At 34.9% G+C, this 24,588-nt stretch overlaps 1 protein-coding gene across 2 annotated transcripts; it reads left to right on the forward strand.

Moving 5' to 3' along the window:
* The first annotated feature begins 51 nt into the window (after positions 1-51).
* LOC113353434 lies at positions 52-1,331 on the forward strand. 2 transcript variants are annotated; one of them, XM_026597037.1, is made up of 4 exons: positions 52-140; positions 224-353; positions 509-572; positions 665-1,331. In XM_026597037.1, exon 4 carries the CDS (start codon positions 674-676, stop codon positions 1,175-1,177), a length of 504 nt encoding a protein of 167 aa, XP_026452822.1. In that variant the 5' UTR covers positions 52-140; positions 224-353; positions 509-572; positions 665-673; the 3' UTR covers positions 1,178-1,331. The 2 variants fall into 2 exon arrangements, with proteins under 2 accessions (XP_026452822.1, XP_026452821.1); XM_026597036.1 differs by having other exon boundaries at positions 519-572.
* Positions 1,332-24,588: the final 23,257 nt, after the last annotated feature.

Here is a 24,588-nt window from a genome sequence, read left to right on the forward strand (position 1 = left end):
AAATTTTAAAATTTTTTACCCAACCAAAAAGACTACTGCAAAGAGGTGGTTGGCATCATCCAGCAGTAGAATGCCTAAATAAAGTTACATGGATTCAACCTTCTTTGACAAAAAGAAAAAGATACAGTAGATTATAAATGGTGAGGGCTAATTTAGTCATTTAATATTCATTCCATTTTTCTTTTCTCTCTATATAAGAAAATCTGGTTGCAAATATCTACAGCCTGGACTGTTCATCATCTTGATTTTTGAAATTTGAAATTGGGGTTTCAAAGCGGTTAAGCATAGAAGACTATGTCGATTTCTTTCAGAATCCTCAACAACATTTTCTCAATAAGCTACATCTTAACCAGGTACTACTACTTATTCTCAATCTCTTGATTTGATTCGATTCGATTTCGTTAGTTTTCTTCATTTGCTCAACTTGATTGACGATCTTCCTGTATTTGAAGCTCTAATGGAGTGTGTTTTAAATCTTTCTTTTTGAGATCTGATTTTCACGCTTTAGTTGATTCCAGCATTTTGAAACAGATACTGAGCATGCATGGATATCCGAATCTGAGAGTTCCCAGGTTAAATTTTTGAAATTCATAATCTAAAATCTCTTTGAAATCAACTTCTATGTACACATTTTTGATGGATTTTTTTGAATTTAATTTGTCAGGCTGATTTGATGGAGGAATTGAAAACATTGACAATGGAATCACCATTCAGATCAACACTAAAAGAGAAGATTACATCTGCATCTGCTTTACTTGTTGATCCAGATGAGATTAAAAAAGATTTAGCGATTATCCGATGGAATGAATGGTCAATTGATTCCGTCCAAATTCACAGATCCGGTGCTCAACAACAACAAAGTGTTTCTTCTCCTGTTGAAGAAGAACGTCGATATTCCATCAAATTTGTTGATTCAGCAGAGAAAACTAAGAAACAGGTTAAAGCAAAGAAGAAGAAAGTATCACCAGATTCTAATACGCCGGCGGCAACAACTGTTCAAGTTCTCACTGATATCTCTAATCTACCTTCAGCTGCTGCTAATCTCAACCCTTCAAACTCAAAACAGGTTCAAGCAAAGAAGAAGAAAATACCACAAGATTCGGATATGGGTGGTAAAAGCAAGAAAACGAAAAGTGGAGCTCTTGATTGGTTATTCTCGGATCTTGTTAATTGTTAAGTACTAGTAGTACTGAAAGGAAATTTTGGTTGAGCCGTGAAGTTATTACTAAGATTTTGTGTCACCCAGTTGGTTCGTTGATTGAATGCACTTTCCTGCGTGTTCAGTACATTATAAAATCATATGGCAAAGCTTCCTTTTCTTTTTAGGTTCATCTGTTGTTGCAAGCATAATGATCTTGAATGCATTTGTGATGGACAAGGACTAGTTGGTTCAGACAATAGATTAATTTGTCACTCAAGACCAAATACAATGGCATCCCTGCAAGCCGGAATAAGCTGGCAGACAATCCCAATGAAACTTTATGCATCTGTAATCCCATTACTAGGAAATTCATGACTCTTCCAGCGATTCGAGATCAAGTAAATATCACAAAGTTGGATGCAAAGAAAAATGAAAAAAAGAAGAAAGAAAAAAATGGATAAATGGCTAAGCCCAGGTTTGAACTGGAGACCTTCAGTGTGTTAGACTGAAGGTGATAACCAACTACACCACGAAACCAAGTGTTGTTTAAGTTGATTCGTCTAGATACATGTCCTTTTCTATATGCCTTGTAGTTTAGCCTGTCATTTAACATCCCCAGTAATTCGCACCCAAGATTCTCGAGTTATGACTAGTGCATCATGAGAGTACTCCGGCACCACCTTTATCAGGTTCCAATCTGCGCGTTCTTGGTTACTACTTTCTCACATTAATTTATAGAATTTGTAACGCGTGCGTTACAGCCCAGGGCTGTCAACATTGATGTAAAGAAGGCCCAACAACACAAATGGTATAAAAAAAATTCAAAATATCCGAACTGTCTGAAATGCCCCTTATTTTTTTCAACTTTCCCAACTCATTTCATCGATTCCATCTTTATCTTCTTCCGGTTCTTTTTCCTTGTCTTTGAAACATAAGAAAAAAATCAGATCGGTCTTCATGCGTAGCTAAAATCATCCTTCGATTTTTCGATTTTGTATTCTTCTGTTCTTCAATGCTTACTTACTCCAACCAATAAAACCAATTCTGACCTAAATCTTCTCAATTTTCTGACCTAAATCCTCTCAAACAACAAAATGGTGAAGAAGCAAACTCAACAGGAGAAAAACAAAGATGAAATGTTAAAGAAAACAATGAAAAAAAATCTAAAAGGTAAGAATCGTACCAACTCTGTGGTGATGGTGTTAATTCTTTTGGTCTTTTTTTTGATGAAATCGACATGAGCGTAGCCATTAATTAGGTTGATGCTTCAATTTTTTTTCAATTGAATGTGAAACAAAGATTATTAAGTTTAATCTTTCTTGACTTTTTGGGTTTTTTGTTAAGTTTAGGTTTCGTCTGGTAAGCTGATCAGTGTCACTCCATTAATTAGGCTTAAGTTTCATTTTTTTTCAACTGAATATGAAACCGTTCAATTTTATAAAATTTTGTTGTTGTGTTTTATTTCTTATTTTTCCGATGAAACCAAATTTGGTTTCATCATTTCCACTTGTGGTTTACATATGCCTGACTATTTTCTATTGGTGTGTTATATTGTTTCAATTTTTTGATGAAACCATATTTGGTTTCACTATCTCAACTTATGGCTACATGTTGTGTGTTTTCTGTTGGGTGTGTTTACTTGATGTAACCAGATTTGGTTTCACCATTTTTAGTTATGATTTCGTCATTTTTCAGTTATGGTTTCATCATTTTGTTGGTGATTATAGTTTAGTTTTGGTTTCACAACAGGGAAAACAAGAGAAACAGAGCCATATAGGTGCTCGTTGCATCATTTGTGCATGGAAGCATCTGCAATAAAGTCTTTGATATAAAAGAAGGGACAACGTATATAGACTATTTTTTTCATCTCCATTTTGGCGCTTTTTCAAACCTTTCTATGAAAATCTATTGAAGAAAGACGAGTTAAAGAAAAAGGTGAAAGTCGTCAAGATGATAGCAAGAAAAGCTGCAGAATGTGAGAGCAAGGATGACCTGTAAGATCCTCCTTGACAAAAGAGAATAGTACTCGCATGTCGTGCCTAAAATACAGTTCTTTTGGCAGATTCAGTTTTTGTTGAAATTTAAACTACTTGTAAAATGGTTATCGACTGATTGTAAAGGTGACAAATTACAGTTTGATTTCAGTTTGTAGTTCCTTACAGCGTCTACAAAATACGATGTCTAATTTTTTTTGGGAACATTGGTTGTCACTAATAAAAAAAGCGGGACAAATTTTCACTAATTCAGTATGTTGTAACACTTGATAAGCATGTAACCAGATCTTCAAAATCCATAAATGATGTATCATATATGTTCGGCACCAAGAAAACACCATTTCGTAATTTTATTTTAGCAGATAGTAGACAACAATATCCTTTATATTGTCAAGATGCGAAAGAAAAATAGCAGTAAAAATGATGAAACCAAAAAAGGTTTCAGCAAAAATATAATGAAACTAAAAAGGGTTCCAGCAAAAATATGATGCTATTCTGGTTCCAACAGATTGTAAAAACCCGCACGCTCTGCCAAACTTAATATAAAAATGAGACAAACATGACACACCTGCAAAAAATTAACATGTTTAACTGTAGAAAGAATAGAAAAGAGAATAAATTAAAATAACTCCAAAACAAACATCAAAATAAAATCTGAAAAGTAGATTAAATACATATTGTATATAGTCTAAACTAAATCGAAACTGAAATTCCGAAGAATTGTAATGGAAATGGCTTTACATCTGTCGAGAATGACATGTCCTTCGGTTACGGGTAGTCAAAACATGACAGCTACCACTAGTTTTCATATTCTTCTTGTAAAGCGAACATGTATTAAAAATTCTATGCTTCTTAGGAAGACCTGGTTGCGGAAGCGTATCGGGACTAATAACAAGGGATTTTTGGAAACACTATAACCAGCCTTTCAACTGTGAACTAAATTAGTTTCTCTTGAATATGCTTCTCGGTAGAACTTCACCGTAAAGTAATATTCAACGTAATTATACGAATCTTCTCCTTTCTACATGATACAATGGATAACATAAGCTAAAAGATACATTTCTGCAATATAAAAACAAAAAGAACATGAAAAGTCTTTAGCATAAAATACAATGAAACTAACAGAAATTTTTTTTACAACAAAACCAGGAAAAAACAGACCAACAGAAACAAAAGGTTTCATAAAAAAAAAAATGATGAAACCAACAAAAGAAAAATGATGAAAACCAAACACAAATTAAATGACTAATTTTCACAAGACCCGATTGGTCAATATGATTTCTCAAAACAACTAAGAATTGAATAATACTGAATTCTAACGTAAAATGAAACATCGAGAAAAGTTAAACCTAAAAAGACAACAATTAAAATTAACCAAAATTGAAATTTGGGGATGAAGATATTCAATCACAACGATGATAAATTGGCGTAGGAATTATTACTTACAAGTATTAATAATTAATCTAATTGTTATTGAATCACTGACGATCATCACATCGTCATTCAATATCAAAATTTTAATAAACAATTTCAAATCCTAAGTTTTACACAACAACTAAAATGAAGAATTGAAGGAAAAGGATGTGCTGGTGGCGGTGGGGGAAGAAGAGAAGGTGGCGGTGTTGATGGAGGATCAGGAAATAATTGAGATTTTGATGGTGGTGTAGGAGTAGTAAGAGGACGTGTTGTTGATTGTAGAGGGAGAAGAAGAAATACGATATAAATAAAGGGGAAATGTGGTATGGGAGGGTAATTATGGACTTTTTAATAATGGAAATGATCTAATTTAAATTTTATTAAAAATATGGGGTTTTTGTATCATTTTTATTGGAAATGGAATTTAAATAGATCCGAATATATGATTGGAGTTTTTGTAACTCAAAGAGTATCACCTTGATTTTTTAGAGCTTAATATGTAGAATTTGTAGAAGTTTGTACTATTTTCAGATGTACAGAAAGGCTTGAATGCAGATATAGAGTGCTTAGATCATGCATCCCGAAATTTATATACTTAATCTTTGTTAGGTATGATAGTTCAATCTGTAGATCTTTCTTGCAGCCATTTATGTGAAACGAAAAACCGAAAGATGTATTGAAATTTTATTTGTGTTATAGTAGTGCGATAATACAGATTTTTAAGTGTTGTTACTAGCCAGCATTTTTTAGTCTAATTGTTGTCTAGACAAGTTTGTTTGAACTTTGAACTTTCCTGTTAGGTATCTTCAATGGCAATCAAAAACTGAAGTAAAGATACACAAGCATGGCATTCAGGGGGTGCTCAACAGCTTGTACTGCTGCTGACGAGATACATTGGCAGTATAAATAGTGCGACAGTTATTGCCAGGGTTGACTTCCAAAAAAGATCTACGATGGGGTTCACCATAGTTTTAGCCTCTATTTTCGTAGGAATTAGATAAGTTCACACATCTTGAAGATAAGGTGTAAAAGTATTTTTGTTACTAGGAACATAATGACTGTCTTCAACCAGAAGGGCAAAGAAAAATCATAAAATATTCAACTAACATCTTCTATATAAAAAGGTAAATTATCTGACCTTAAATCAGCCAATAGCATCTTCATAGACGAACTCAGATAGTATTTGATTATCACAGATGTCCGAAAACTTCATATGTTGGTCTGAACTAAGGTTAGCAAGGAACTCAGCAGCTTTGTTATGTATGCTAAAAACAGGTTGCACTCTGAAGAACACATTACCGGTATGGCACTGAAGCTGGTCGAGATCAGAGATTATATTTGTGATGAGAAAATAGATCTTTTCAATATCACACCTGTTTTCCGGACGCAACGATGATCTCAGATGGGTTTTCCTCAAATAACTAGAACCCCCACTTCCATTCGGACTCCAAATGCTTCCCGTAAAATTGTATAGATGAAAAGAAGGGACGTAAATGGTAAAGTGCGGCACTCTATAATCCCGAGCAATTTTTACCGCAAGTGCAACTCCATTCAACCTGGAATAGAATGTAGTAGGCACAGTGTACTCATTAGAGAGACACTTGGACCTCGCCACTATTGGGACGAACTGGGAATCACGTAAGATTGCCCCACAGCCTTTACCAGCGAAACCACATATATAAAAAGACAATTGCCCTTTTTCAGATTTTAAACGAGACCTAATAAGATTATCATTCCGAAGATCCCAACGTTTACGTGACTTTTCAATCCAATCTTTTTTTTGAAATAAGGTCGAGTAGACGTGCATCTACAACTTCCATAGGATGTTCATGTTCCATGTCAGCTACACGATGCTGCTGATCATCTTTTACATCAGGTGATATATAGGATATCTCCTGCAAAAAATATATATATATATATACTATATAGGAATCAAAAAGTTAAAGAACATGCATGAATATGCTGAGCTTTGAGATTGATAATAAGTACCTGATCTACGTACAGCATACTATTACGTTCATAAGGATTTGTTATAAACTCGAGATCCTCCATGGTCAGGAACTGCAGAGAGTACATATATAAATGAATCAAAATAAAATGCATGAAGTTGATGATCGCACTAACTTTAGCAAAAGCATACGACGATTACGTACCACTGTTCTTGATCGACCCATGAGGGGATGTTGTCTTGCTCTTATTATAGGCACGCCTAAACCCTCTTCATACTGCACACAGAACTCAATCTATGTTAATTTATTGAGTCGTCATAAACACCAAACTGTTGTAAAGGATTCAGACACGAAACTGAGCATGATATCGAAATCCTTGCATCATCAAGTTGAAAGAAACACAAAAGACAGGTAGTAGCTTACATACCCAGTAATTTTTTTTCTCATTTATTGTCGTAGACTCTTGTTGTTCCTGCCAATTTGTTGCGGCGTATAAGAATAAAAAGGAAAAGAGAAAAATTGAATGTGACAAAATACAACAAGAGCTTACCTGGTGATCATTAATCTCACTTAGTGTTGCAGACTCTTGTTGTTCCTGCAAATTTGTTGCGACCCATAAAAATCAAAATGAGACTCTTTTTGTCCTGGAAGGCCTGATTCGGTAAATAGAATAGTGTTGGCCTTATTCGGTGTACCGCTATTTAGCGTGTCCAATTTTGAAAAGGGAAAATTAGGCTCAGGCCCAACCCATGGATAACCCATAATATGAGGCCCTTAATTAAAAAAAGTTTAAATCTAGGCCCCGACTTTTTAAAAGACCTTGATACCCTTATGCATATTGTCAAGCCCATAATTAAATAAAATTTAAATCTAGGCCCAAAATTATTAAATCTAGTCCCGAAATTATTAAAATACAGTGCGAAGGTGTAAACAGAAGTTACACATGCATATGGCATGTGTAACCAGAAGTTACACATCCTTATAATATGTGTAATGCAAAGTTACACTTGTATATATATGCAAATAAATAGACATAAAAAAAAAACACAAAAAAAAATGTTATTACTTTAATATTCATTTACAATAATTTCTTAGCATGTGTAACTAGAAGTTACACACGCATCTGTTTAGTGTAATTGAGAGTTACATATGTGTCTATCTAGTGTAACTGAGAGTTACATATGCATCTGACTTGTGTATTCAGCGTCAACTCCAGTTCCAGCGAGACCATTACCACGTTTAAGCAATTAGCTTTTATGAAGTTATCTAAAACCTGAAATATAACAACAAGCAATCAGTATTTATACGATTAAAATGAACAGTACATAAAACAATGTATATTTCAGTTTCACAAGCATCTGACTAGTGTAGCTAGCGGTTACACATGCATCTGAATTGTGTAACTAAGAGTTACACATGCATATAACATGTGTAACTAGGAGATACACATTCATCTGGCTAGTGTAGCTAGCAGTTACACATGCATATGACTAGTGTAACTAGGAGTTACACATACATATTGATATGTGTACCCAAAATCAGTATGTGTAAGTAAAAGTTACACATCTAATTAACATGTGTAACTTGCAGATACACATGCATCTGAATTATGTAACTAGGAGTTACACATGCATCTGACTTAGATATGTCAACATAAAATCAGCAAATCCATCTCTAAATGAATAACACTAGCAAAAACGAGAGGTGACTATCAAGCAATTACCAGTCATAAAATAATACAGTTAACCTTGCAAGTGAATGAGAAGCTCTTAATTAAGATATCACTGCTTCAGCAGAAAGACGTTGTTAGCACTGTATTAACAGAAAGACGTTTTACAGCGCTAGTCTAGATGTACCTAAGCCATTTTCATATTATCGATGACGAAGGATATTTTAAGCAACAGAAAGTAAAGCTTCAGACAGTAATTATACTGGCAGAATAATACAAACACCTGGGAACCTTGTGCTAGCACATTAATATCGCAAAAAATGATCACACAACTGATTCAGCAGGGTATAGATATGAACCCAGGAAAACAAAATGCATGTGTAATCAGTAGTTACACATGTAAACAATAGTTACACATGCATATTAGCATAAGTTACACATACAAATCATCATGTGTAACTAGAAATTACACATCTAATTATTATGTGTAACTATAAGTATAACCTGCATCTAATTAGTCTAATCTGCATCCACTACTACTCCCTACTACTAGGACTTGATGTTCTTTTCTCAATTTCATAAATATAACCACTATAACATATCCCATCATTATTATACATTGTTTGAGGCATGTAATTGAGATCTAAAATGTGGTTTTCAAGAATTATCATCTCATATGAAGGACAAATGATTAAGTCAACAGGGTTGAGCTTTTACCTCTGAGGTGGCAACGACACACTATTCCCAGATATATGAATCCCATGCTTCTTATGAAACAATTCATCACCCTGAAAATTGCAGCACAGTAGTCGGTACCAGACAATACAAGATCCCTAAAATTTTCAAAGTGAAAACCAAAATCAATATCCGAATGTAAAAGCAATTCAGCACAAGAAACATATTCATCAAGCTCGCAAATGGAAATCAAAACATGTATGCAACATATAATGCGCATCAGAAACTCTTGGCGGCATATTATCCATCAAAATTTAACAGCAAAAAGTATATAAATGATATTTCATCAATTACAAGTCATTACTCAAACAACATTTGGTTATAATGGAATCCCCTGATTGTTGATTCCAAAAGACCACTACAGCCATAATCTGAAAAACAAGCCAACACCTAACTTTTCTAAATGTTCTCAACTTTTATAACATAGTTTTGTAGTACAAAGTTCTAGTATAACACATCAATTCCTATTTATGCTTTTTTATAACGTCACTCCTAATAGAAAAAATATCTTGTAGGACTCTGTCAAAAAATAAAAGGTATTACACATCCAAAAAAGGTCAGTAAGGATATAAACCTGAAACTAGATACTGAAAGATGAAAGTCAAGTTATCAAGAACACTTACAAAACCCATGGATAATATCGAAGTTCATAAAAAAAAAAGTAGACAAATTGAGCTCTAAATTCCCCATTTTAGCACTGACACTGACCTGAAATGTATTGGTTTTCCATATAACCCAAAACATAAAAGTGCATCTTCAGTTTCGTCCAAGACAATAAGCCCTCATCCTGCACTTCAAAAATAAATTACAATTAAGAGATCCGTTGCAATAAGAACTTAAGTAGATGTGTAATACGACTTGTGTAACCGGAAGTTACACATGCATATGGCATGTGTAATCGGAAGTTACACATCCAATTTGATTGTGTAACTAGTAGTTACACATTCAATTAGTATATCCTCGGACATATACTGATGATCACCACCAACAACAACATATGGCATGATTCAGTCTATTAAAAAGAGTAGTATCTTACTTCACTAATTCTAAATAAACTAGGGATACTCGAAACCCAAACCATGCATAATTCAAAATTCACATATCTCAAAACGTTAACTCAAAATGTTAACTGCAAGGTCTACTCAAAATGTTATTCCAGTAGTTGATAAAGTGAGAGTCAGGGTTTATGTCAACATAGACATAAATAATTCTAATCAAGTTCTATATTTAGATGCAAATTTCAATATGTTATTCCAATAGTTGATAAAGTGAGAGTCAGGGTTTATGTCAGCATAGACATAAATAACACATTAAGAAGATGATCTATGGAAATGACTAATGCAGGGTACAGAATGATTGAATGTTTGTGACAGAATTACTAGTTACACATAATTTAGCATGTGTAACTACTAGATACACATCTAATTAGCATGTCTAACTAGTACATACGCATCCATTTAGCTAATGTACCTAGAAGTTACACAATAATCCAATAATTTTGCTTTCCCCCCTGTTAAATAACAATGTATAATGACTAGATAACGCCTCAAGATCATGCCAATTCAATACCCTGACAAATGAAACGAAAATCACTCAATCATTTAGCATATGTACCTATAAGTTACACATCTAATTAGCATGTGTAACTAATAGCTACACATACTTGAGATATTGAACCCAAGACCATAGTGATATAAAATTTCCAAAGCATCTTCCATACCACAAACCTAGTAAAGAAAATATGTGTAAGGAAAACATTCATAAACGAGTACTCAGGTGGAAACGCTAGGAAATACCGACACTCATAAACTTGATAGAAGAGAAAATGAGAGAAACCTTTCCAACCATATAACTACTCTTTTCATAAAAACCTGCAATATAACATAAACTTTATATCCCAGGATGTGTAACTGCTAGTTACACATCCATATAACTATTCTTTTCATAAGAACCTGCAATATATATAACATAAACTTTATATCCCAGGATGTGTAACTAGCAGTTACACATCCTGGTAACTATTAGTTAGCAGAAATCATCATTAATGCATAGTTTATATAATACATCTCAGATATGAACCATTCATTAATGCATAGTTTATATAATACAAGTTGTTGTAAGCATGTAATTGTTTAGTCAATCATGTTTATAGACTTCATGCTAAACAGGGAGTTCCAGTACAAAGAGATTGTATTTATCGAATGAACTAAAAACTGAGAATCCATCTTACCTCAAGGTGCAGGTTTTGCTACTTCTCCAAAAGACGTATTCCAGCATGATTCATCCCAATCCCATCCAAGGAGTGTGTACCATTAAGCTGATAAAAGGTCCACCAATTAAATTAAGACAAGGACAGGTAGTTACCAAACAATAATAAGATAATTTTTAAAGAAGTTCACAAATTAGGGAGAGATTCATACACAACTTTCCAAAGACATGAATTTCCTACGGTAGTAAACTCCTTCCAAAATTGACCAATCTAATCCATATCTTCTCTTATTGTGGTTATCGATAACATTCATTAGCCATTGCGTAATGAACCCTCCTACTTAGCCATTAATGTAGGGATATAATAGCACAAGACCAATGCAAACTGTTGGCGTCTCCACAGCTTTATCGGTTAATAACACCACTTGACTTCTTCCTTACTCAGATAACATTCATCCCAGAACCTCCAGAATCCATGACAAATACCCACCTGGTTCACCGACCTTCACAACTAGATTCAACTGCCAAATACTCAACCATGCTCAAGCCATAAATACAACCCCAGTTCATATCCATGTAACATCCACCATACTCACACTTTCTTCTTTTCTCTGCCTGAGATCTTCACAACCTCAATTATCTCTTAAATCCATCATAAAGACCCACACATACCACTGCCTTTGCTTACTGGTGGCTTTGATAAGAAGAAAAAATCAAGTTATCGTAGAACCACCCATTTCCAGCTATTTTATGTCTTGAAATTCCACAAATTCTTCACCTAACGGCTGCCAGAACTTAAGGCAAAAAAATTGCAGCAAAAACACTTGCACAGAGACTTACCAAGAATCATATGAACTTGAAATGGTGAAGAAGGGATAATCTTCCTGCAACATTTCCACATCCAACACAAAACACAATCATAAAATCGTTCAAATACACTATCATTGCAACAATCCCCTTCATATATATCCCACGAAAATAATCAGTAGTAACAACTTCAGCTCTTCGTTATTTTATTGCTTGAAAACAATAAGCAAAGGCAGGCATTCAATATAGTATTCAGAGATATGAATGAAACTAATAATCTGAACTGAGATTCATTTCAAATTGAAAAATTCGTAATATCAAAAATTGAAATTAAACCTAAAATTAGATCGAAACTCAGTGAAACTTACTTCCGATTCTGACTAGTATGACACATCTAATCAATCGATTGAACCACAGATCCCTTACGAGTATCGCCATTGAACAGTTTCTCATTGAACCGAGTTTCTGACACAACATAATGAGTCGAATCTGAGTCAGAAACCAGTAATCAAAGTCGATCTTGCGATATTACCAGCAGATTTTTATCTAAATACTTGAACTACAGGTTTTAAGTTTACATAGCCTCAAAGAATAGCTGAAAACGCATTATGAGTTCATTTCACAGACATTTTCACCGAATTTTTATGGGTTTTGGCTTACGAAATGAACGAATCTGAGCTTAAAATGATGAGAAGTCCATGATAATTTCGAAATATGAGATCAGGGAGATGAAATGAATGAAAAAAAATGAAGATCGGTGAAATTTGGAGACGATGAAGAAGTTTTCTAGGGTTTTTGCCAGAGCCGAGAGAGAAAAAGAACGGAGAAGAGAGAGAAAATAAACTGATAAATGAAAATATGTGTCGATATTCCTCTTGTATATATAGTAAAGGGTAGTCTTGCCATTATTAAAATTCGGAATAATTAATTATGGGCCAGATCTGAAGAAAAATTGATATTTTGGGCCTAGCAGTATCATTTTCCTAAAGTATGGAGTTGATAGTGAAGGATCCATTTTGTGGGGCTTCTATATATTGAACCCATATAATAGGGGGTTCTAGTATTTTTCACATTTGAAAATAAACTAAAAAGAAAAAACATACAACAGGAGCTTACTGGATGGATTTGGCACTGATCTGTACTCATGGTACTTTGCAGACTCTTCTTCTTCTTCTGCTGTCTACGTTTCTGCAAAGGTGGTACATACATCCAGTTAAATATAATTTTTTACAACCTTAACATGAAAAAAAAAACCTCGGATGATAAATAGAAGCTTACACGAGGCATCCTTTGCTGTTCTATACAGAATTTTCCTGCAAAAGATGTCAAAAGCAAAAAACCTCTAAGAATTCACCCGATGCTAAAACTAAATGGTTACTATTAGAAATTCTAGATATAGAAACCCTAATATAACTAGAAATAAGATTCATAACCCTAACGCATGTCTTGAAGTATGGCGTAAAAAGAACCAAAAAGCATGAAGTTTGTGAGGTGTATACCAAAAGCAAGCATCAAATTAAAGAACTCACAACATCAGTTTAAACGCAAAACCCTAATTCACGTTGCTTACTGAATAAGTTTCACCGTGTCGTTCCTAGAAAGTTTGAACCGAAGTAAAAGAATTACTGTGGTTTTGCGATATGCCTAATTAATCCACGAGCAGCAAAATAAATCAGAGGGTAGACAACTTTAAAGATTTTCTAATACCTCTAAGAGCTTCTCCAATGGTTGTTGTATGTATTTCCTATGTAGCAACACAAACAAGACATCTTTATCCAAATTTTTCTTAAATTTAGGTGAAAAAAGTTATTCATCTTCAATGATGTTGGTTGTGATCATTTTTTTTATTAAATGTAAATTTTATGTTTAGTAATTTTAAGATTTTATTAGATCTAAAAATGATTATTTATTGTATTAGGATTAATTTTAGTAATAAAATATATTTATGGTAGACAATGTTAAGGGAACGTGGGAAACTAGACATTTCCCTTGACATTTTCTACCCAAAGTCATGCATACATTGATTTATGACATCCGTGTTGGAGAATATTTAGAGAAAATGGATGTGCATCCTAGGTGAATTTTGACATTTATTTCCACACATATGCCATTGGAGAAGCTCTAAGTATTCACAAATTTAGGAAACCAGTTAGTTGTTTGTTTCCTAATACCGAGCCAACATATTGGTAGGTCGGTCAAACTTGATATAGGTCGGTCGGTGGAGTTTTGGGTTTGTTTTTCCATATCGAAGTCGAAATGTTGTTTGTATTTTGTTCTTGTAGAACTCTCGTTTCAAAATCGTAGCTTTTGCCAACCAACTATCATGTTTGATGTTCGTGAATCGTGATAGATGTTTAGATACCATCAATTCTAGTATTCTATATAGAAATCACAAACTTGATCACCAAGTGCATGTTAGTTAGTATTAGTCTCCTAATAATAAGAAATTCATAAACTCTGTGAAAAACACGAAACTCACTACTTTCTTTTCAACAAGTCACGTACATAAAGGAGTGACGACTGACGAGTGGCATGTGGAGGTATAAGATAGGAGATGGCCGACCATAATCCTCTAAATAGTCTTCCTCAAGAAATCGCGTTGAACACATTTTCGAGGTTATCAGCCGAGTCGGTATTAAATTGTAAGCTTGTACGCAGAGATTGGAGTAATTTCTTACGGTTTCATGCTCATATAATTTACTTTTCTTATCAACATCTGCAGCGACAACATCACAAGAAGAAGTATGACTCTCAGATGACTTTCGTGGCCTTTCACAGAGATGCCAAAGCTTTCTGGTACTTGGTAGGGGTGAGCATAAAAACCGGAACCGCGGATTTAATCCGTATCCGTCCGCAAAATTGCGCATTTCACCCAAACCGCAAGACGTATGGGCCGGACACGGGTGGGATTCTCAAATCCGCATGCGGTGCGGATGCGGTTGCGGTTGTCATTTGAAAACCGCGGATTACCGCAACCGTAGAAAGAAGCAAAGTTTTCTTACCTGAGTATGAACTGTTGGAAAACGATTAATAAAAAAATAATTTTTTAAAGTTTTAATAAAAAATTATAATTTATTGTTTTATTTTGTGAATGAAACTTTTTAGTCCCACATCGTGGAGTTTCCAATTTTTAGTAGTTTTAAGAAACTATATAAAGCTTTTAGTCCCACATCGGGGAGTTTTTCTTCTTAAGTTGTATTTGTCAATTATATAAAGAAATTCACTACTTTTGTAAAATCTATGGGAAAGGGGTTGCTCTATATTTTAGAGGGACCCCTAAGGGAAAATATTTTATAGCGGTTTTTAAGCATTCGCGATTTTCCTTAACGGTTTTTTCGGAGTTGCCAAGCTCAAGTTGAGCATCTACTACATATGCTAGTAGTAGGTGTATTAGGGTGTTTTATCCTGGAGATATCCGTCATGTGAGGGCTATAGCATCACTCTTGAGTGTAGCCGGGCGCTAATGTCTTAAGGACAGCGTGTTGAACACGTGACTCACTCTATTTTCCAAAGTTTTGCCTTGTTGCTGTTGCGGAGATACGGGGAGCTTGTTCGTTTCGTCAAAGCAATCACTTCCATTATAAAGGAGCTAAGTATCAATAACTTTTGCTTATTTGATTTTTCTTTGTTTTTGATTATTGCACCCAACAATCTTAAGACATTAGCATTTGTAATAATCGAAAACGATTGATTGGTTTGTGAAACATGGATGTTAATTGTGGAGTGAAAAAACAAAAACGAATTTCTGGTCAGCTGTAGAGTTTCAATTTTATCTTTTAATATAGAAGCAATTTCGATGAACCCTTTTGAAACAACGTAGTAGACATACTGATAGTTACCCGCGTAAAATTTCAGAATTTTTGGAGTTGTAAAAGTATTTTTTTTGATATTTTACAAAACAGAAAAACGTTTCTGAAAAATTCTGACGAGCAGAAAATTGTTGTTAACTAAATTAATTTTTGTGGGGTAACCATGAGTTTTTTTGAAACGCTGATTCAAACGAAGTTTGTATATATAGATGTTATCTTCAAAACTCATATTTTACTTTCTGATTTGGAATTGTGATTTGTGAATAAAGGTGTCATCTCCGAGGGACATGGATAATAGCCACATGTGGTTGGAAACAAATCTTCCAAAGATGGCAAAGGTGAGAACATCGAACGCAACTCTAAGCATGGTCTTCATGATAAAGGTATATTTCGTAAACCTGAATCCGGAATTACTTTAGTTAAGGGTGAGTGTTATGTTTGTAAAATTTCTGGCCACGCGGCAGTAAATTGTAGACAACATAAAAACCTTAATAAGTAGAAAGTTAATGCTAATTTAGTTGAAACAAACTAGAACGAGTTTGGTGGCATGATGTCGGAAGTTATTTTAATAACCAATGTGAGAGACCAGTAGGTGGACTCTGGAGCCACCAAGAATGTTTGTTGAAACAGAGACCTGTTCACCTCCTATCATAGGATAGGGGATGTCGAGAAACTCTTATTGAGTAACTCATATGCAATAGAGGTTGCATAAAAGGAAAAGGTCGAGCAGAAGCTCATATCTGTAATATTCTCACATTGAATGAAGTTTTCATGTTCCGAGCATATGCGAAAATCTTGTATCTTGTTCTGTTGTAGATGGAAAAATATTTAAGATCTTAATTGAATCTGGAAAACTTGTTGTAACTAGGCAGTGATTTTTTAAGCAAGAGTTATAGGACTTTGGGTCTATATAAGCTTAACGGAAAAACTGATGATGTGAACGTAGTTGATTCTTGTGATATCTTTGTGTGATTGATTGTTTTACGTGGTAGACTTGGAACCGTAAACTTATAAGTCAATGCTTAACTGGCTAGCATAGGCTTCGTACCCAAATTTAGTTTGGATTTTGAACACAAAAGTGAAATCTGTGAAGAATCAAAATATGCTATAAAATCTTTTAGCACAAATGTTCAGAGTAATTCTAAGCCTTTAGAATTAATTCAGTTAGGCCTAGTTGACATGAGTTCAACCCAAAACCACTGTGGTAAAAGATGGTTATAACTTCCGTAGATGATTGTACGAGGTACTATCTTGTATACTTGCTTAGGATAAGGATGACGCCTTAGAAGCCTTAAGATGTATAAACTTGAAGTTGGAAACCAATTAGAAGCCTTGAACATAACAACCGTATCCTTAAGGAGATGATAATTTCCATGTTGATTAGTTCAGGATTACCTGCGGCCTTGTGGGGGGAGGCAGTCCTCTTAACTAGTATATCCTGAATAAAGTACCCTTTTAAGAATCAGATGAAACTCCATATGGTTTATGGAACGGTAGATGACCTTCTTATGAATGTGTCAAAGTGTGGGGGCGTTTGACTAAGATTGTAATTCCTCTTCCTAAAAGAACTAGATTGAAACCAAAAATGTTGATTGTGTTTTCGTATAGGGTATATTGAGTATACTTCTACAAATAGATTTTTGGTTGTGTGTTCTGATTTTTTCTGACATTGGTGTGAATATTATTACGGAATCTAGGGATGCTGAGTTCTTTGAACATGTTTATTCTAAACCTGTACCTCATTAGAGATGTGTTGTTGATCCCCTAGATTTATCTTCAAATAGTCAGAACTTATTTTAAAGGAAGATGAAGTTGATGTTGAGCCTAAGAGAAGTAAAATAATTAGACTTGAGACTTCTTATGAAACCGACTTCATAACATGCCTAGCTTAGTCTGAGCCACAGACTTGTAAAGAAGCCTTAATATCTACTGAAACCCCATTCTGGTAAGAAGCTTCATTTAGTGAAATGGACTCAGTCCGTTGGAACTAGACTTGGGAGCTTTCTAGTTTACCTCCAGGTTGTAAGACCATGGGATGTAAATGAGTCTTTAAGAGGAAACGATAGGTAGATGAAACTGTGGAAAAATATTAAGCTAAGTTGGTAGCTAAAGGCTATAAACTAAAAGAAGGTGTAGATTTCCTTGATTCTAATTCAATTGTGACGGAAATTACTTCCGTTGAGATACTAATTGTTATTGCTGCCATAAAGAACGTAGAGATACATCAGATGGATGTTAAGACAGCTTTTTCTAAAACCGTGAATTAGGTAAAGAAATTTACATAGATCAACCTGAAGACTTTGTAGTGAAAGGTTGTGAATACAAAGTTTGTAATTTGAAAAATCTTTGTATGGTTTTCAAATAAGCACGTAAACAGTGACATGGAAAATTTAATCATGTGATAATGGATAGTGGATTTAAATTAATGAATCTGACAAGTATGTCTACAAGTAACTTGTTAAGGATGTCTGTGTAATTGTATGCTTGTATGTTGATGCTATGCTTGATACAAACATAGATGTGATCAATTCCACTAAAAACATGCACTGAATGAGAACATTGACTTGAAAGACTTGGGCCCTTTTGATGTAATATTAGGGATGAGGATTAGAAGATAATCAAACATTTATAAGTCTTAGTCGTTTTCATTATGTTGAGTTGTGCTTAAGAGATACAATCAGTCTGATTGTAAACCTGCTTGTACTTCGTACGATTATTCTTGTAGTCTCAAGAAAAATAAGGGTAGTGGAGTATCTTAACTTGAATACTCAAAAGTTATAGGATGTCTGATGAATTTAATGAACTGTAAGAGTCCAGACATTGCCTATATTGTGAGTAAGTTAAGTGGATATAATTGTAGTCCAGAGCAAGAGAATTCAGATGCACTGAGTAGAGTATTATGGTACCTAAAATACTCTTTTGATTTATGAAAGGTATCTTGTTGTCCTTGGGACTTTATGATGCAAACTGGATAGTTGACTCAGAGGAGTCTAAGTCTACGAGTGGATATGGTTTCACTCTAACATGTGGGTTTGTTGTTGGAAGATTTCCAAAAAAACATATCGCTCAATTCATTATGGAATCTGAGAGTATTGCGTTAGATAAAGCATGAGAGGGGGCCGAGTGCCTAAGATGATTTTTAGAAGACATTCCTCTTTGACATAGGCCTGTGCCAGCTATATCTATACATTGTGTTAGCCAAGCTATAATAGTTAAAGCTAAGAAATAACTAATCTCAATCGGCGTTATTTCCATTGATTGGATAAAGTCCAAGGAGAATATCGCGCAATCTTTGACGAAAGGTTTGTACAAAGAGATAGTTAAAAATGCATCGAGGGGGTTGGGGCTTAAGCTCATATATTAAACTTGCCATGAAGGATACTCAACCTTGCTGACTGGATATCCCATGATCAAGGTTTCGAATGAGACAACTAATTTGTGGTGGGTAAAGGTAAACACTATCAGAGATTTTCATTCTCTGTCCCTTCCCTATGGTGTAGACGTGATAGTGTGACTGCATGTGGATGATGACTTTTTAATAAGTCTTAATGAGTTCTATAGTTTCAATTTAAGATTGAAGTGGGGTGTAGCAGTAACACTCTTTATGGAAACTCACCTATCTGAATGAGGAAGTGGGTCGCTTCCTGTGAGAATATGAGCTGATTCTCTAGAGCATTCTGAGAAACATGATACGTCCAGGGCCAAAACGGACAAAACGGCACGAGCTTGGCAGCAATCTTGGAGATATCACCCGTGGTTGTTATCACGAATTACATCAAATGCTAGCAGTTCAAGACATAGTTCACTGTCTCTAGCAAGTAATTCTGGTAATATCTCACTAAGCAAAGGTTCAAGACCTCATGGACACCTCTGCCTAAAATGGTATTTCCTGCGTTTTTTATGTGATTTTCATTTTGATGGTTTTGGTATTACTGAAACTTAGGACCTAAAGGTCACTAAGGGTTCACTAGTTCATGCTTTTTCACTTTGGTGAAAGATACCTATAGTCTCACCATGTGAGAATTAAAGATGAAAGCTCTCAATACTATTATGATTTATGCAATCCATAGTATGACCCTGGGGTCAACACACTTTTGTGTGAGGGAGAGGACGTGGAAATGACTAGTATGATTTCAACACTTGCACGATCAGTCTGTTTGGATCGTGAGGTTGGGATGTTTATTTACCAAGATCTATCTGTGTTTTCATGTTTTATTGAGTTTTCATTCATGTGGGGGATTGTTGGAAAACGATTAATAAAAAAATAATTTTTTAAAGTTTTAATAAAAAATTATAATTTATTGTTTTATTTTGTGAATGAAACTTTTTAGTCCCACATCGTGGAGTTTCCAATTTTTAGTAGTTTTAAGAAACTATATAAAGCTTTTAGTCCCACATCGGGGAGTTTTTCTTCTTAAGTTGTATTTGTCAATTATATAAAGAAATTCACTACTTTTGTAAAATCTATGGGAAAGGGGTTGCTCTATATTTTAGAGGGACCCCTAAGGGAAAATATTTTATAGCGGTTTTTAAGCATTCGCGATTTTCCTTAACGGTTTTTTCGGAGTTGCCAAGCTCAAGTTGAGCATCTACTACATATGCTAGTAGTAGGTGTATTAGGGTGTTTTATCCTGGAGATATCCGTCCTGTGAGGGCTATAGCATCACTCTTGAGTGTAGCCGGGCGCTAATGTCTTAAGGACAGCGTGTTGAACACGTGACTCACTCTATTTTCCAAAGTTTTGCCTTGTTGCTGTTGCGGAGATACGGGGAGCTTGTTCGTTTCGTCAAAGCAATCACTTCCATTATAAAGGAGCTAAGTATCAATAACTTTTGCTTATTTGATTTTTCTTTGTTTTTGATTATTGCACCCAACATGAACCTAGGCCCAAAGAGAAAGAAGTGAAGTTCTTTGATCACTTAGTTAACTAAATGAATTTAGGCCCAAAGAGAAAGAAGTAAAGTCCTTAAAACACTAACTGAATTTAGGCCCAACAAATAGAATCAAAACTAAGTTAACTAACTGAATATAATCAAAACTAAGTTAAGACACTAACTGAATTTAGGCCCAACAAGTACAATCAAAACTAGGTCAAATCCGCGGTTAATCCGCAACCGGCCCGTACAATCCGCGGATCCGCAAAGGTTAAATCCGCGGGTGAATGGGCCGGTCACGGTTCAATTTTGCAAATCCGAAACTTTGACGATTCGGTTACGGGTGACCCCTAATCCGCAACCGTTCGTCCGTTACACACCCCTAGTACTTGGAGTACCACGTTGACGGTTATGATGAAGGTGACCCAGGTTCCTCAATTTTATTCAAGAAAATTATTTACTGGACAAGGCTTCTCTTAAATATGGCCCATGCTTCTATTAACTATAGCCCACATATAATAAATCATTAATCTAACCAAACGGATCCTTATAATTATTAACATAACCCATAAAATTATACATAATTTATATATATATATATATATATAGCCCAATATAAATTCTCAAATACCTAAATCAAAAAATAAAATAAAGTTAGTTATAGAAATTTCATAATGAAAGTTACGATAGATCTATGGCGTAGTTGATGATTTTTTAGAATAATCAATTTAATGTAATCATGATTGGGAAAGAAATATCTATGAAATCTATTATTTAGGAAAAATAAGTATATTACTTTAGAGAAGATATTGAAAAATTGGGTTTAGTTTGTTTTGAAGAAAAAGTAAAAAGTAAGGTTTATAATAAGGCAATCTGTACTAAGCCTGCACAGGAACCGAGCCGGACCGACGGATCGTCCCGGAACCGATGGAACTGTACATGTTTTTGTACCGAACCGAGGAAGGGGGTACAGGTACCGGTCCAAAAAATAGGAACCGACCTCTGGGAGGTACAGGTACACGGTCCAATAGAAGCCGTCCTGGACCGACTGTACCGAGTAGTAGTAGCCGTTAGATTTAGAGGATAATAAATCAGTATTAGCCGTTAGATTAAAGGGGGTATATATTCGAACATTATAGGGCTAGGGTTTCTCTTCTCATTTTCCTTTTTTTTTTCTTCTTTTTCCATCTCCTCTATCTCTGAGAAGGAGAAGAAGTGAAGAACTCCATTACAGGGACGAGACTTCTAAATCTTCTCTTCTCAATTACTTACCACCTCTCGATCCAGAAAAAGAAGGAGAACTTACCACCTCTCGATCCAGAAAAAGAAGGAGAAATTGTTAACCAAGGGTAAGTGTTGAATCAGTTGATTCAGTTCTCCTATTTTGATTTTTGGAACCTAGGGTTTTAAAGTAGTGTTGATTTGTATTCTAATAATTCTACCTTCCTTGATATTGGATCAGATTTGTAATTAAGATATCCAAAAGATTTCTTCCTTTTCTACAAGAGTTGATTGATTTGTCTTGGATTGTATTTCCACCAAACTGGTAAGAATTCTATCTTCATAATCTTTTGATTTTTCAATATTTTTTAGTTCATTTGAAACCCAAACTTTGAATTTGGTTTTAAAATTGTATTTACTGACCATCGTTTTAATTTGTGAATTAAATGAATTTTTTTGTTCTTCAAAAAATTGGGTTTGAGCTTATAGAAATATGGTAGAAATTGCTTTGGTGTCTATGTGCTGATTATAAGCTTGAAAATGTATGTTGTGCTTGGTAGAAACACTGAATAGTTGGATTAAGCTGAGAAACTTGCACTGAGAGTTGATTTTCGATAGCTCTAATTCTTTTTAGAAGTTGCCTTGGTCTGTATGTGCTGATTTTAAGCTTGCAAATGTATGTTGGGGGTGGAGATAAACACTGGTGGTGCCGCAACTTCAAATAAGCACTGATTGAGTTATCCTTTTTGTAATGAAATGTGTAGTAGGATGAGGCTTGTACTTGTGAACGAATACTGGGCTTTTGTGTTTTGAGTTGGTGAATTCTGCTAGTTCTATGCATCTATGTTTCTGTATGTGTGAAGGGATTCAATTTTCTCCATTACTGCACTGTCCTGCTATGAATTCATATTATGGGTTGATAAGTAGTTACCCTCTTTAGCTGAAATCTGCTTTGCTTTGTATCATTTACTTACTGAAACTTCTGCTTTACTTGTGAAGAAGGTAACAGATATACATATTACATTATTAGTTTATTACTTGTGTTTGGAAGTAATAGACATAGACTAATAGTTACTAACTTCTATTACTTGTTTTTGCTGCGTTACTTGGTCCTATCAACATTAATGCCATCACCAGTGCTGCTGCCATGGAATAAAATCAATAGATATTCAAGGCTTTGTATTTGCCATTGCCACCAATGCTACATTTTTACCACCAATGTCCAGTCAGTGACTCAGTGCTACTGCTAGTCTACTACTTATTACTTGGACTCTTTTATTACTTCTTAGTTCTTACTACTGTAATACTGTTTAATTGTGTGTGTGAATGTGTCGAGTGACTGTCTGTCAGTCTTTGATTCTTATGGTACTGGTTACTTTTTCAGTTTTTTAAGACTTGGTATTCGATAGTTTTCTTTGCTAGTATTAATAGTATTGTTACTTCTTGTTAGTTATTAATTGTTAACAAATAAAAATACTGTCAATACATGCTTAGTAAAACAAGTCCTTATTAACAGGAAAAATTGCAAAGTCTGGAACCGAGTATAGTACCGGAACCGTACCTGATACCGTATTGGTCCCGAACAGTACCAGAACCGTACCTGATACCGTATTGGTCCCGAACAGTACCGGAACTGAGGTACAGGATACATGTACCGGTCCAAAATTTTGGAACCGAGTTTAGGGAGGTACAGGTACTCGGTCTTGGCAAGAACCGAGCCGAACCGTACCATGTGCACCCTTAATCTGTACGAATAATGATAGAACGATTAGAAATAGATTGAAGTATAATTTAGTTTGGATATAAAAAAGAAAAAGTTAGGGTTTATATTTTAATTTTTGGGAAGAAGTGAGATTATTGGTAAAATAATTAAGACATGTTTAGTAATTTTTGGTTTTTCATTTTAACTTAAATTTTTTGGACTATAGTTCATAAAAGCGTTGGCTATATTTAAGAGAAGCCAAAGACAATCAACATGAAATTTCCGGAAGACGCGTGTGTGGGATTAGTTGGTTCAGATAATGGATTGATTTGCCCATCACTTAAGACCGAATCCAATGACGTCATATCTGCATGCCGGAATAAGTCGGCAGACAGTGCCGATGAAAGTCTATGCATATGTAACCCCTTCACTAGAGAATTCGTGACTCTTCCAGGAACATTGAAAATGGTTGATAGTGTTCACATTCTGGATGGATTCGGATACCACCCTTTAACTAACGAGTTAAGATTGTTAGAATTTGCTATGCAGGCAACCCGGAAAGCCCCTCCTACAAAGGTCGTGCAGAGGTGTATACAATTGGAAGTGGCTGCGGTAGGAGAAGTGTGGGAGAAACTAACTTTAAGCCCAGGTACATCGGAGAACCTATAGGTGTTTGTGTTAATGGGGCTCTTCATTGGCTCTGTGATGATTCTGCAGATATTATGGTCTTTGATTTGGCAGATGAGAAGTTCCACTTGCTCCGTGCCCCAGTTGATCATATATATGAGGCAAGAAGAATCTACGTCATGAGAAGGTTTTTGTTTTATGAGTACGCCGACAACGGTAACGACTTATTGCAATTTTGTTATTTAGAGAAGGATGATGAGGCAGATAACAGTAGTGCTTGCCACATGAATGAGCAGTATTACGAGTCATGGAGTTGGAACAGAGATTTCACAGTGCTGAAAGACATGATTTTTGGCGGGATATATTTTATATTTTCCAATACAAAGATGGCTGACCTTGTATTGACAAGAGTTTGGGCACGCGCTAATGCGCGTGA

Source organism: Papaver somniferum, chromosome 2 (assembly GCF_003573695.1).
Source record: "Papaver somniferum cultivar HN1 chromosome 2, ASM357369v1, whole genome shotgun sequence".
NCBI classification, from domain to species: domain Eukaryota; kingdom Viridiplantae; phylum Streptophyta; class Magnoliopsida; order Ranunculales; family Papaveraceae; genus Papaver; species Papaver somniferum.